Below are 12,873 nucleotides of genomic sequence, written 5' to 3' on the forward strand. Positions count from 1 at the left end.
GTTGTTTATCTATTTTACATATAGTAGTGTGTATCTGATAATTCCAAATTCCTATTTTGTCCCTCCCTCCTTTGGTAATCATAAGTTTGTTTTCTATGTCTGTGAGCCTATTTCTGTTTTGTAAATAAGTTCATTTGTATCATTTTTTTAGATTCCACATATAAGAGAGATCATATATTTGTCTTTGTCTTCTCTGACTGACTTCACTTAATATGAAAATCTCTAGATGGACCTATGGCAGGGGGACAGTGCTGGCATGGTACCAGCATGTTGCTGCAAATGGCATTATTTCACTCTTTTTTATGGCTGTGTAATATTCCATTGTGTGTGTGTGTGTGTGTGTGTGTGTGTGTGTGTGTGTGTGTGTGTGTATATATATATATATATATATGACACTTCTTTATCCATTCATTTGTGGATCAACATTTAGGTTGCTTCCATGTCTTGCCTATTGTAAATAGTGCTGCTATGAACGTTGGGGTACATGTATCCTTTTCGAATTAGAGTTTTTGTCTTTTCCAGATATATGCCCAGGAGTGGGATTGCTGGATCATATAGTAACTCTATTTCCAAATGAGCACTTTTATCCTGTTCCACACTCCAGCCTTGGAAGTGTGTCTCCTCACTGAGTGTGTTATCCATCCAGGACAGAGGTGGTGGGTGGATCATATGCTTTGACAATTCTAGATCTGTACTCAAAACCAGCATCTAGTGCAATGCTAAGCTATGTTCTAGAACGTCCTGAGCTCATTAAATGGGTTGTGTTTGATTCTATGTTTTCCTGGATGGGCAGGATTGAGGAAACCCAGAGAGAAGAGAGAATATCAACTGACTTCAGTCTGGTTTTCAATGCCAGGGCAAGATTGGTGGGGATAGTCTCCTTTCCTTCTGCTGTTTATCAGTTAATTCAGAAAATAATTCTTGATTGCTCTACTGTGTTCCAGGCTCTATGTTTAGCAATAGGTGGACCAAGTAGAGAAACACTTGCTCCCAGAGAACTCACAATCTACTCAGAGGCATGGTACCAGTCTGCTAAGTGCAAGCACATGGGGATGAATGAAAAGGTGTGGACTGTGGGAGGTGCTTCGTGGAGATAATGTTTAGACACTGAGGGTTGATAGGACTGTGAAACAGTGTGTCTTCAAAGCTGGCATTCTGGGGTTCAGGGGCGCAGGAGCTGAGAGGTGCTCAAGAGGGAGGATGAAAGGGCCACAGAGCACAGAGTGGTAGAGTGTGGTTGATGCCATGCTGGACATAAATCCTTTCAGACACTTTCTGTTCAAGTGCCATCGTGTCCTTTCTCTGCTCACAAACCTCCAATGGCTTCTCTTCTCACTCTGAGTAAAAACCAGATCCCTGCCAATGCCTCTAAGGTCCACCTCAGTAGGAGACCTCTCCGGCCTCAGCCCCCCTAGTTGTCTGCATCACTCACTCACTCCAGCCTCATTGACATCCTTCCTGTTTCCTGTCCACAACAGGCATGCTCCTGCCTCAGGGACATTGCATCTGCTCTCCCCTTGCCTGGAAATGCTTTTCTCACAGAAAACTGCATAGCTCACTCCTTCAGGTTTTTACTTAAATGCTACCTTCCCAGTAAGGGCTTCCCTGCCTACTTTATGAAAAATTTAAACCTTGATCTTTGCACAGCACATGTGATAGACAGCCAGTTTCCCGTGACCCCTTCAGTCCACGCTCTTCTTGCTTCTGGTCACCTGTTTGCCCCATAAAGACTACATTTCCCAGCTTCCCTTGTAGCTAGATATGATCATGTGACTAGGTTCTCACTAATGATAGGTGAGAGAGTTAATTTTTGTGTAACTCCTGCCTCCCTTGCCTGAAAGGAAATTGTTTGCCTTAGATTCCCTTTTCTTATCACTCTCCCTCAGACTGGACCCCAGACAGATCAGTGACCCAGCTTCAGTCCCACACATGAGGACAGTATCTTAGAGGATGGCAGAATAATGAGGTAGAAGGAATCTGGGTCCCTGAATGACCCTATGGAGCAGAGATGCCCCATCCACCTAGAATAGTAAGACATTCACATAAGGGAGAGAAACTTCTATTTAAGTTACTGAATATTTGGATCACTTTGTTGTAACGACTCTGCCTATGCTCTAACCTACACATCTCCTCTATAAATTCCCTGATTTATTATTCTGCCTAGTACTTCCCACCATCTAACACTCCCAATATTTTCTTCTTTTGTTTATCATGTGTTCCTTAAGTAGACTGTGAGTTCTTCCAGGGCAGGGGGTATAGCATCTTTGTTCACTACTGCATCTCCAGCACCTAGTACAGTGCCCACCCAGTTCATAGTAGGTGCTCAATGAATATATTTGAAATGAAATGTTATTGTCCACTGAAAATGAAATCAAAGGCTATGCCGTGAATACAGAGCTTCAGTACATTTTGAAAAAAATCCTAGGGCACGGTGGGGGACAGTAAGAGGATGGGAGAGGGGAGGGGAAAATGAGTGAAAACAGTGAGGAACGTCATTCATGGAGGGTTGAGAGAAGCGTGGAGTCCGAGGAGGGGTGGAGTTTTTAATCAGGTCAGAAAAGCCCCTCGACTCTCCTGTGTTTGGGAGGGAGGCTCTGGGGGCTTTGCTTCAGCATGTCTCCCCACTGGTATTGGTTTTGGCATTGACTTTTATATGAAAGAGGAAGAAAGATTAAGTTTTTCCCCATTTAGCAGGAAGGAAGTCATGCTCTCTCCTGCATTCCATCTACCCTTATTCTCATCCTCTTGAGAAAAATCTATATCCTAATATTCAGGATAACTTGCCTAGAATCCTTGAGGTGGAAGGTATTCATAGCAATAGCTGTGACGTATTGGGAAAACCATTAAGATGGAACTGAACTGCTTTAGATTTAATCCGATGCCTTCCTTGGCTGGGTGGTCGTGAGTAAATGGATTGAACTCCTTTGTCTTTAGCATCCTCGCCTGTAAAATGAGTGTTAACACTGGACACTGAATAGTGTCCCCCAACCTCCTGTACCTCAGAATGTGACTGTATTTCAAGACAGGGCCTTTAAAGAGGGAATAAGGTTAAAATGGGGTTGTTAGAGTAGTCTCTAATCTGATATAACTGGTGTCCTTATAAAAAGGATTAGGACACACACACACACACACACACACACACACACAGAGGAAGACACCAGACACTTGCACACACAGAGGGGTGACCATGTGAGCACACAGCAAGATGGTGGCCATCTGCAAGCCAAGGAGAGCAGCTTCAGAAGAAACCAAACCTGCTGACACCTTAATCTCAGACTTTTGGCCTCCAGAACTGTGAGAAAATAAATCTTTGTTGTTTTATGACACCTAGTGTGTGATATTTTGTTATGACAGTCCTAGAAACTAATACATGAGGTAATGTGGAAAGCTAACAAAAGGGTGTGCTGTACCTGCCCTCAAACGCTTGTCTTCTAAAGTTGCATTAATAGAAGCAAATATTTAAAATACAGGATGTGCCAGTCCTGTCGTATGCTGGTCAGAAGCCATAGAGTGAATGTGGAATCCCCTTCTGGAAACAAACTCTGATTGCTTGGGAGTGGGTGGCCATTGGGAAACTGGGTCCCATCCAGAGAAAGGCCACAAGGCTGGCGAGGAGTCTAGGCACTGTTACACTGTGCAAAGTAGCTAAGTTTAACCCAGAGAAAGGAAGAGTTATGGCGACATAAAGCCATCTCCAAATGGGTAAAGCACTGTCTTAAGGAAGAGGAATTCCATCTAGCCGTGTGGGCCCAGATGGAAGAGCCGGAACCAGTGTGTAAAAGTTTCAGGGAGGTAGGTTTCAGTTCAGTACAAAGAGGGCTTTTCTAAGAGAGCTGTGGGCAAACATTACAGGCTTCCTCAAGTATTCCATGAGGCTGCATGACCACTTAGCAGAAATGTCAGAGGGGGGACTCAAGCACAGGTCCTGTGTTGGCACCAGATAAACTTGGATGTTTCTTTCAATCCTGATATTCTCTGTATGACTGGACTGTACTTATCAGCTGGAGAACAGGTCTCAATAGTGCTTAGACATATCTCTTATGATTATAAAGACATACACATGGTCAACAAATGTTTCTGAGTTTGTTGATTTGACGGCTTATTAGAAAGCTTTAGAAAATTTACTAAGAAAAACAATTACATAAGTATTCAAACTCTAGAGGTCAGTCATAGGACCTTGGAAGCATGGGTACCCAGCTAAGATTCTGGAGCCCCAAAGCACAAGCTTCAGCAGAAACGAACCTGTGCAAGTGAAAAATCTTAAACTTATTCTGTACAAAGCTGCCATCTCAGTTTTACAAAGCAAAAATAAATAAATAGAAAAAATGCTGAATTAGATTTATTTACTAAAAGTTAATCTATCCTGAAAGAATTTGTTAAAATTACTCCCAGTAAGAGTCGACAGAGTAAAAGCTGTAATTTCCTGACTACCAGCAATCAGTATGTGAGATTTGGGGAAAGCCGACGGAAGCAGAGGATGATTTGGTGGCGGTATCCGAAACATGGTTTTCATATCCACAAATTGCTACAGAATAATGGGGTGCCGCTGGTTCTAAAGTGCTGCCTGCCTGCACCACCTCATCAGCTCACACCCCTTAACTACCGTGGCTGGGACGGAGGCCCTCGGAGCCAGGCAGGCCGAGGAAGACCAGTCTTAAGCAGGGCCAGCGGGCGGCCAGAACCAGTGGGGAGTGAGTTGCACCCTTCTGCGGGCTGGGGTCGAGCACCAAAAGCCGCAGAGAGACAACACCGACAAGGCGAACTCTCTCCAGATAAACTTGGATGTTTCCGAGGCAAACGCCCTCGAACCCCTTGGGTTCCGATCCACAGCCCCAGAAGCACCCCCCCCCCGCCGCCCCCTCCTCCGTACTCCACCTTCTGCAGCGGCACCGAGGACCCTCCCTCTCCCCGCAAGGAGAGCGCGCGCCGGGCGGAGGTTCGGAGGGGCCAGCGGATCTCCCAGACAGGCTCAGAGTCCTCCTGCACAAGCCTGCTGCTCGCAAAAGGGCAAATATCAAGGGAGCGGGGGAGGGGGAAGAGTGTCATTCGGGCTCTGAGGGGACACGCAGAGCCTTGGTGGGACGTGGTGAGGTGCGGAGAGCTAAACGCAGGAAAGGAAGCGACTTTGGCAATTGGCCTCCCCCGCCCCGCCCACGTGAACCCCGTCGGTGGTGAGGGTCTTGGGGTGGGGACCGGCCGGGCTGTGCACTCTTGTCCCACGGGTTGGAGCCACCACCGCGGCAGCAGCCTAAAGCGGAGCCCTCTCCCGCGCCGTGCCGCGCTCTGGGGGCACCGGAGGACGCGCGGAGGCCGCGGCGGCCACCCGGGCTCGCGCGCAGCCCAGGCGGAGACCGCCGTCCTGCGCCAGGAAAGGGGCGATCCGGCCCTAGGCCTGTGCCGACAGGTGCAGGCGCGCGGGCTTCCGATTGGTTGCGGCGGCGGCGGGTCCCTTGCCCCTCCCCGCGCCGGCGGGGCCCCTTCCCCAGCCGCGGCGCTGCCTGGGTCTGCGGAGGCGCGTGCCCGCCGCGTGCGTGTCCGGGCCGCGCGCCTCCGCCCCGCCCCCGCCCCCTCCCTCTCTCCGCGCCGCCGCCGCGCTCTCGGGAGCTCAGGTAGCGGGCGCGCGGGTGACTCCTCGGGGGCGCGCGGCCGGACTGCCGTCCTCCCCAGCGCAACTCCCGCACCAGTCCGCTCCCGGAGCCTGGGGAGGCAGAGCGCGGGCGGGGGGGGCCGCCGCCGCCGCCGCCGCCGCCGCCGCCGCCGCCGCCGCCGCCGCCGCCGCCGCCGCCGCCGCCGCCGCCGCCGCCGCCGCCGCCGCCGCCGCCGCCGCCGCCGCCGCCGCCGCCGCCGCGGCTTCCGTCTCGCTCGCTCGCGCAGCGGCGGCAGCAGAGGTCGCGCACAGATGCGGGTTAGACTGGCGGGGGGAGGAGGCGGAGGAGGAAAGGAAGCTGCATGCATGAGACCCACAGGTAAGACCGAGAGCCCCGGAAGGGGCTTTCCATCCCGGGGAGGCGCTCGCAGGCCGAGGAGGGGGAGTTGGTGCCTGGTTCTGCTCCCCGAGGGAGGAATTTTTTGACAGCGCAGAGAAATCTCACTGGGGACTGGGCAGTAGGACCCATCCCGATCCTGGGGAAAACCAGAGAAGTAGCTGGGGGGATCCGGTGCCACCTCGTGAGATTGCTAGGAGTGAAATGTGTAGGCCCGGGGAAAAGTGTTTTTTCAGCCCCGAGAGGCTGGAAGGCTTTAGACTTTCCTGTCGTGGTCACAGCCGCTGAATCCGGGGGACCGGCGCGGAGCCAATGTGCGCTAACCCCTGCCCTCCCACCCCTCCTCCATCCCTCCCGCACGCGCAGCATCCCGCGGCGGCAGTTACTCAGTGTACCCCGCGCTGGGGAGAAGAGGGGGGAGCTCCCAGTGGGAAAGGGGGCGGGGGCCACGCGGGTGAGGAATAGGAAAGGAGCAGGGGAAGCCGAGGGTCCCGGTCCCAGGGCGGAGGAGGGGGAGCGTGGCCCCCGGCGCCCCGGCAGCCTGGAGTATCGTCGTGTTCGCTCTTGGTTGCAGACTCTTGCAAGCCGGATGCCCTCTGTGGATGAAAGATGTATCATGGAATGAACCCGAGCAATGGAGATGGATTTCTAGAGCAGCAGCAGCCTCAGTCCCCCCAGAGACTCTTGGCCGTGATCCTGTGGTTTCAGCTGGCGCTGTGCTTCGGCCCTGCACAGCTCACGGGCGGTGAGTGACCCCGCCGTGGCGGGGAGGGCCTGGGACGGCAGGGAAGGGGAGCCTGGCTGGCAGGATAGCCTTGCCACTACGCCCCCTACACCCCACACTTCTGGGGTACCCGAGAACCCGAGGAGCCCCTGTGTCCCAGCCTGAGACCACCCTTCTTCAAAACCCCTGGAGTTCCCAGAAAATTCCTCTGTGGAGCCTGCATAGATTCACACACCCACATTCTGTCTGGAGCTTCCCACCAGCCGCCCATCCTGGCTTCTCTGAAGGAAAGACAATAAGCCTGGCCCATTATTCTCACTTTGGCCGAGAGAGAGAGAGAGAAAGAAAGTGGTGTATTTGTGGCGAACGTGTGTTTGTGGACCTTTGACCCTGGTCTGTGCCCTCAGCAGGGAGAGGTCAGTTTTCAGCTTCTGGATTTAGGCCAGAGTTGCAAGAACCACCTTTGTGAATGTGAAGGGTCTGGAAATGTGACCAGACTGGCTGCAGGACAGCTTTATTTGAAAGTTAACTTTCTCTTTGCCTTGGGAGGTGGTGTGTTCAGGCATGCCCGTGCATGTTGGCGGTGGGGAGGGGATGCACAGTTGTTCCTTCAGATGTGTTTCTGGAGAACTGCTTGGCTTATCCAGGTCTGAGTTACAGGGGGAATAAAGTCGAGTGCTTTTCTATGAAGTGGAAGTTAGCTGAAATCAAATTCAGAGCCTCCGTCCTCAGAGGCGGCTGATCTCTGACGTATTCGGTTCTGGGGGGGAGGGCTATCTTTTGGTTGTGGTAGAGGAAGATGGATGGCATTCCTGTCTGAATTTAAGAGCCTAAGGGTCTTTCTGCCACCACTGCTCTTTGCTGTCCGTTCCAGATTTCCTGTGAGAGCTTGCTGATGTGGGCATATTAAAAGGAGAGAATCATGTTTCTGGAGCTGAAAAACTGTTAATCTACAAAGAAATTATAATTGGTGGAAAAGCAGCTATTGATTGATACAAGTAAACCATTTTAGTGTTTTAAAATATTGCCGTTTTAGAGAATTCAAAGGTGAAGATGGAAATAATGAGTGAAAAATTAGTAGAAGTGGGGGAGGGCACTTCCAAGTTGGGCTTTAACACAGAGGAATCAATAACCCAGGCGTTGCACTTAGAGGTCTGAAAGATGCCAGGAGTCTAAAGGAGCTTCCTGTGATGTGCATGTTTATCGGAATTAGTGAGAAAACACTCACTTTGGATGGGGGACGCGGTTTTGGTTTTTCAACAAGGGGTAACTTTTTTGGTGCTCCCTTTTTTTATAAAAATGTCTCTGAGGCAGGTGTCCTCTTCGTAGAGACCAAGGTCAAGTGGGATGCCAGGCCAGCACCTGTGTGGCCTGCCAGGGCTCTGGTCACAGCCTCTGTCCGCCCGTGAGCTCCACTTGGAGGGTGACTGAGGGTGACTGAGACCAGGTGGGCAGGACAGCCTCGAGCAGGGCCTGGTCATCACCTCCCCTCTTCCCTTTTCTTTCCTTCAGTTCTAGCTGTCATTTCCTTAAACCAGGTGCATGTGATTCTCCATCCTCTCTGTTCCTTTCTCCAGTGTAGGTGACAGGTTAGTCAGGGTTCATCTGTGTGTGTCTTGACTGTTGTTATTGGAAGTGTGAGGTGTGAGCACAGCCTGGACTTGGCTGGCCCTTGGTTCTGCCATTTGTGTTTACAGAGCATCCCCCCACTCAAGGATCTCAGAGCTCAGTACACAGCACAACCCCCTCAGTCTCACATTAGTCACCCGTGCGGTTGTACAACACGTCTTTTACTCCCCTCTTCCGAGAGGCAAAGATATCAACAGAAAGATCCAGGGCCTTAAAGAAGGCGGGACGAGGGTTGCTTTTTACCTCTCCCTTCTTCTTTTTTTTTTTTTCTCTGGTACGCGGGCCTCTCATTGTTGTGGCCTCTCCCGTTGTGGAGCACAGGCTCCGGACACGCAGGCTCAGCGGCCATGGCTCACGGGCCCAGCCGCTCCGCGGCATGTGGGATCTTCCCGGACCGGGGCACGAACCCGTGTCTCCTGCATCTGCAGGCGGACTCTCAACCACCGCGCCGCCAGGGAAGCCCTACTTCTCCCTTCTTAGTTCCCACACGCTGCAGAAAGGCTGGCCATCAGCTTTGTGTCCTCTGGAACTCCCTCAGGCTGAGTGTGATTTCTGGAAGATGATTTATCATTTCAAAATTCTTCCATGAATAAACAATTTGGGTGGAAAAGCGTGGTGGAGGATGTTCTATGGAGTTCACTGTACAGAGATTCCTTTCTTAGGAAAGAAATCCACGTGGAGGCTACAGGGTGGTTTCATTAAAGCAAATTCATTTTAATTCTAGACCAGTGCTTCTAAAATTTTAATGTACTTATGAATCACTTGGGATCTTGCAAAACGGCGGATTCTGGTTCAGCTGGTCTGGGGTGAGCCTGAGCGTCTCCGTTCCCAACAAGCTCACAAGTGAAGCAGTCACTACTGGTCTCAGGACCACACTTTGATTAGCAATGCTTTCGACGAAGAATTCCTTAAAACAAGTTGGTTCTGACTCCAGACTTTCTGCCATCTCTCTCAAATACCCAAATACAAATGGCCTGTGAAGAGACAGAAGTCTCACCCAAGCGTCTCATCTTTAGGTGACACACGGAACTGAAAGTCAGCCCTCAGAGGGTGCTGTCTTTTTTTTTTTTTTTTCCAACCATGAAAAGGTGCCTATTTAATAGACACTGTTCTGAAATGTGGATTTTCATTATTGATTGCTTTCAATGGAAAAGGAACATGACAATAGCAAGATATAATAGTCTCAGCTAGGAGGGGAAAAAAAAAGAGCATGTAGCCGATACAGGAGTTACAGAAAAAGCCTGAACTAGAAAGGGAAAAATTGAGCAAGTGATCAGATGAAGAAAAGGGAGGAAAAGAACTGTCAAAAACGAAGTGCTTTCTCCTAGAAAGCCAGAGGTTCACTTCAGTTCTCGGAGCCCTAAGGGAGCTTTAATGAGCCTGAGTTGGCCTGAGGTGACTTTTGGATGGCTCCTTCCAGGTTGCCGTTTATATATTAGGAAAGAGGGCCCACATTTGGGGCCACTAAAGTCATATACCGTGAGAGGAGTAACATCGGGTTTACAGGGAGACGCAGGGCCTCGCTGTTCCCAGAATCTGCACGCAGCACAGCTTCTGCTGCTTCTCTCTTCTTCCCTCGCAGTATGTGTTCCCTGAGATGGTTTTTGGGTATTTGAGGTCTGCCCGGAGTGGTCCACCCAGGCTTAGAGGAAGAGAGCTAAGAGTTTGCTTTATGTTTAGGTCCTTGAAGGCGAACTCATTAGTACAACCTTATAGTATCAGGAACACCAGCCACGCTCTGCTACTTGATAGCTTTGGGGTTTTGGGCATTGGAAGCCTCAGTTTTCTCATCCATAAAATGAGGATGATGCTGCCTAACTTTCGGGGTTGCTGTGAGGGATGGGAGTCGCGAACACACTCAGTAAATGTAGACAGTAATGAGCAGGGGGCTAGCCAACCTGTAACCTTCCCGGCCTTTGTTTTATTCCTTCAGTAAAACCTGTGACAAGCACTGCTGTATATAATGTTCTTTTCCCCTAGAAGAACCCTTCCTTCCTCTCTAGTTTTTGCCCAGTGAACACATTTCTCTTTAAGACCCAACTTAAAATGCCATCATCTCTTTCATATTTCATTTCCCCCCTGCACTAGGTATAACCCTTTGTCCTAGTGTCATCTCATCCACTAGAGCATAAGCCCATTGAAGGCAAGAACCTTGACTTTATTTATTTTCATGTCCCAGGCACCCAGTACAGCATCTGACACACAGAAGATGCTCAGCTAATGCTGACTGGCAGCAAGAAAAGACATTCCCAAATTGCTGACACACCGTTTAGAAAATAATTACCATGGGCGGTTACAAAAGTGCTACAAGAGTGTCATGGCGATTGAGGCCACTTCCACTTGGAGGAGGCCTGGGAGGTTGGAGGAGAATTCAGGAAAGGTTCTAGAGAAGAGGTGGCACTTAGGATGAGATCTGAGGGAGGCAGTGGTTGCAGCATCTCAGGGGAGAGACACCTTGTGCAGAGGTGTGGAGGTGGTGACGTCATTGAACTGTTCAGGGAGACAGAACAGTCTGGATCGTCTAGAACATGGTAGGCCTGCAGGGAACCAGTAGGTAAGGAGGAGCAATAAATAGATTGGGACCCAATCATAAGCCCCCGTGAGGATTCCGAGTGTCGCACGGCAGGCAGTGGGAACCACTGAAGGGTTTAGAGCAGGAACATAATATCATCTGAGCTATGCTCCCTTTCCTTTCTCTGCTTCCAAGTCTCTGACCCAGGACACTCCCCGTTGGGCTGCCCAGTCTGCACATTAGAGTTGTGGCACTAGTACCGCTGGCTTAAGCTCCTGGAGGTCTTGTTTGGGCCATGTGGCCGTAGCATTGAGCTGTGTGCCAGCAGGCAGGAACAAATGCTGTCTGCCCAGCTCACTGAGTTGGAGGTGCCAGTCTCTTGGAGTTTGAGAAAGATTCCTTACGTGGTAGAGTGTAAGCTTCTCCTGCAATGTTATGTCTAAAAGCCACAGTTTCAACCTGTACTTAATTCAGTCTGTAAACAAAAGTCCCAGCACCTCAAATTATAAAGCATGTTTCTTCAACAAAAGGCCACTCTAATATAAGCAGCATGGAAACGCTTTTGATTTATCCCCGAGGTGAAATCGGAAAGCTCTGGGAGACAGGAGAAGGATTTCATACCACAAGTAGCGAATCTCTCATCTCGGAGGCCTGAAGTGGCAAGTTGGAGAGAGTCAGTAGTTCTTTAATTCCTGAGAGTAACAAAGAGTGTAGGTGAGGATTGCTCTCCAGTAAATATTGATTAGATACGGGAAGAAAAGCACCCATGTGACACTTTTCCTGATGTCAGAGGCATATTTCAAAAGCTTCCAAAAGGCCATGGAGACTTGCCCTTAGCTGGGAAGCTGTGGTACAGCTTGAGAGCCCAGTGTTCTTTACAGGGGTGATAGATCAAGTTCAGTCTCTGCTGTTAAATAGCCACGTGGCTTTGGGCAAGTTGTGTAACTTCTCCTGAGCTCAATTCCTTCCATATCACTAACATTCTTTAATTCTGTGATTATAGGAATTTGGTGGGTTCTGAACACTGGGGGTAAAAGCCAGCTCTGTTTTTTCCATCTATTGATCCATCTTTTGTGAGTGTCTGTTGCATGCCCTGGGGATACGAAGATAAGGGAATTGAATGTAGTCCTTGATCCTTAGGAAAGTGACAAGTAAGGGCTGGTTTCTTCTCAAAAGTTTGAATGCAGAAGATTGTATCACACTGTTTTCTTCACGTACATTTTTAATTCAATTGAAAATTTAGTGTTATTTATTGATACTGAAGAGGAAGGTGATTTTTCCAGACTTCTTTTATCCTTGTCTTATTTTGCAAGTTCATTTGGTGTTTGATAATTGAAATAACCGCACTTAGTAACAATATGTCTAGAGAGGTCATTGGGATCATTGTCTCTGAATTGAGGGAAAGAAAGGGGCAGAAAAATAGGTTTTCTGATTTGTTTAGAAGCACAGTTGCATTTCGCCAAAACCAACCACAGCACTTAGGACAGATGCATCAGATGTATATTCTCATGGATCAGATACAACATTTTGTTGATTTATTGGTCCATTCTCACAAGAACAAACTGTCAACTGTTGCTAACCATGGAAGATTGGAAAAAGATGGGACAAGTTTTATTTCTTTTATTTTTGAGGGGGACAAGTTTTAAATTGGCCAACACCTGAGTGATTGATAAAAATTTGTCAATTGTTGTAATAATACTAATGGCAAACCTTTAGACAGTGCTTACTCTGTGCCAGTGCTGTTCTCCTCATTTACATATATTAACTCATTTAATCCTCATGACAGCTCTACGAAGTAGGAACTATTATTGCTCAGGGTCACCCCAGGCATGGTGACCCATATTATCCTTTTAATTGTAAACTTTCTCCGTAGGCATGGAAATGCTAATCTCTAAATGCATTTTTTTGCTTTTTGTGTTTCAACCCAAGTATTTCTCTTTAAGCCACAGTTATCAAATATTTTGGAACTGTGGCCTGCCCCACCTTGGAATAAGAGAACTCTTTTTTCAATTAAAGTATAGTTG

At 49.1% G+C, this 12,873-nt stretch overlaps 1 protein-coding gene across 3 annotated transcripts in view; it reads left to right on the forward strand.

The window, feature by feature from the left end:
- The first annotated feature begins 5,845 nt into the window (after positions 1 to 5,845).
- Positions 5,846 to 12,873, forward strand: part of SUSD4 (sushi domain containing 4) — a 124,472-nt gene continuing 117,444 nt past the window's right edge. For all 3 annotated transcript variants that reach the window (XM_032603298.1, XM_032603317.1, XM_032603307.1), the window contains exons 1-2: positions 5,846 to 5,966; positions 6,559 to 6,729. In XM_032603298.1, coding sequence (XP_032459189.1) covers positions 6,594 to 6,729 — 136 coding nt within the window. In that variant the 5' untranslated portion in view covers positions 5,846 to 5,966; positions 6,559 to 6,593. The remainder of the gene's footprint in view (positions 5,967 to 6,558; positions 6,730 to 12,873) is intronic.

This window comes from Phocoena sinus, chromosome 1 (genome assembly GCF_008692025.1).
Source record: "Phocoena sinus isolate mPhoSin1 chromosome 1, mPhoSin1.pri, whole genome shotgun sequence".
Taxonomy (NCBI): Eukaryota; Metazoa; Chordata; class Mammalia; order Artiodactyla; family Phocoenidae; genus Phocoena; species Phocoena sinus.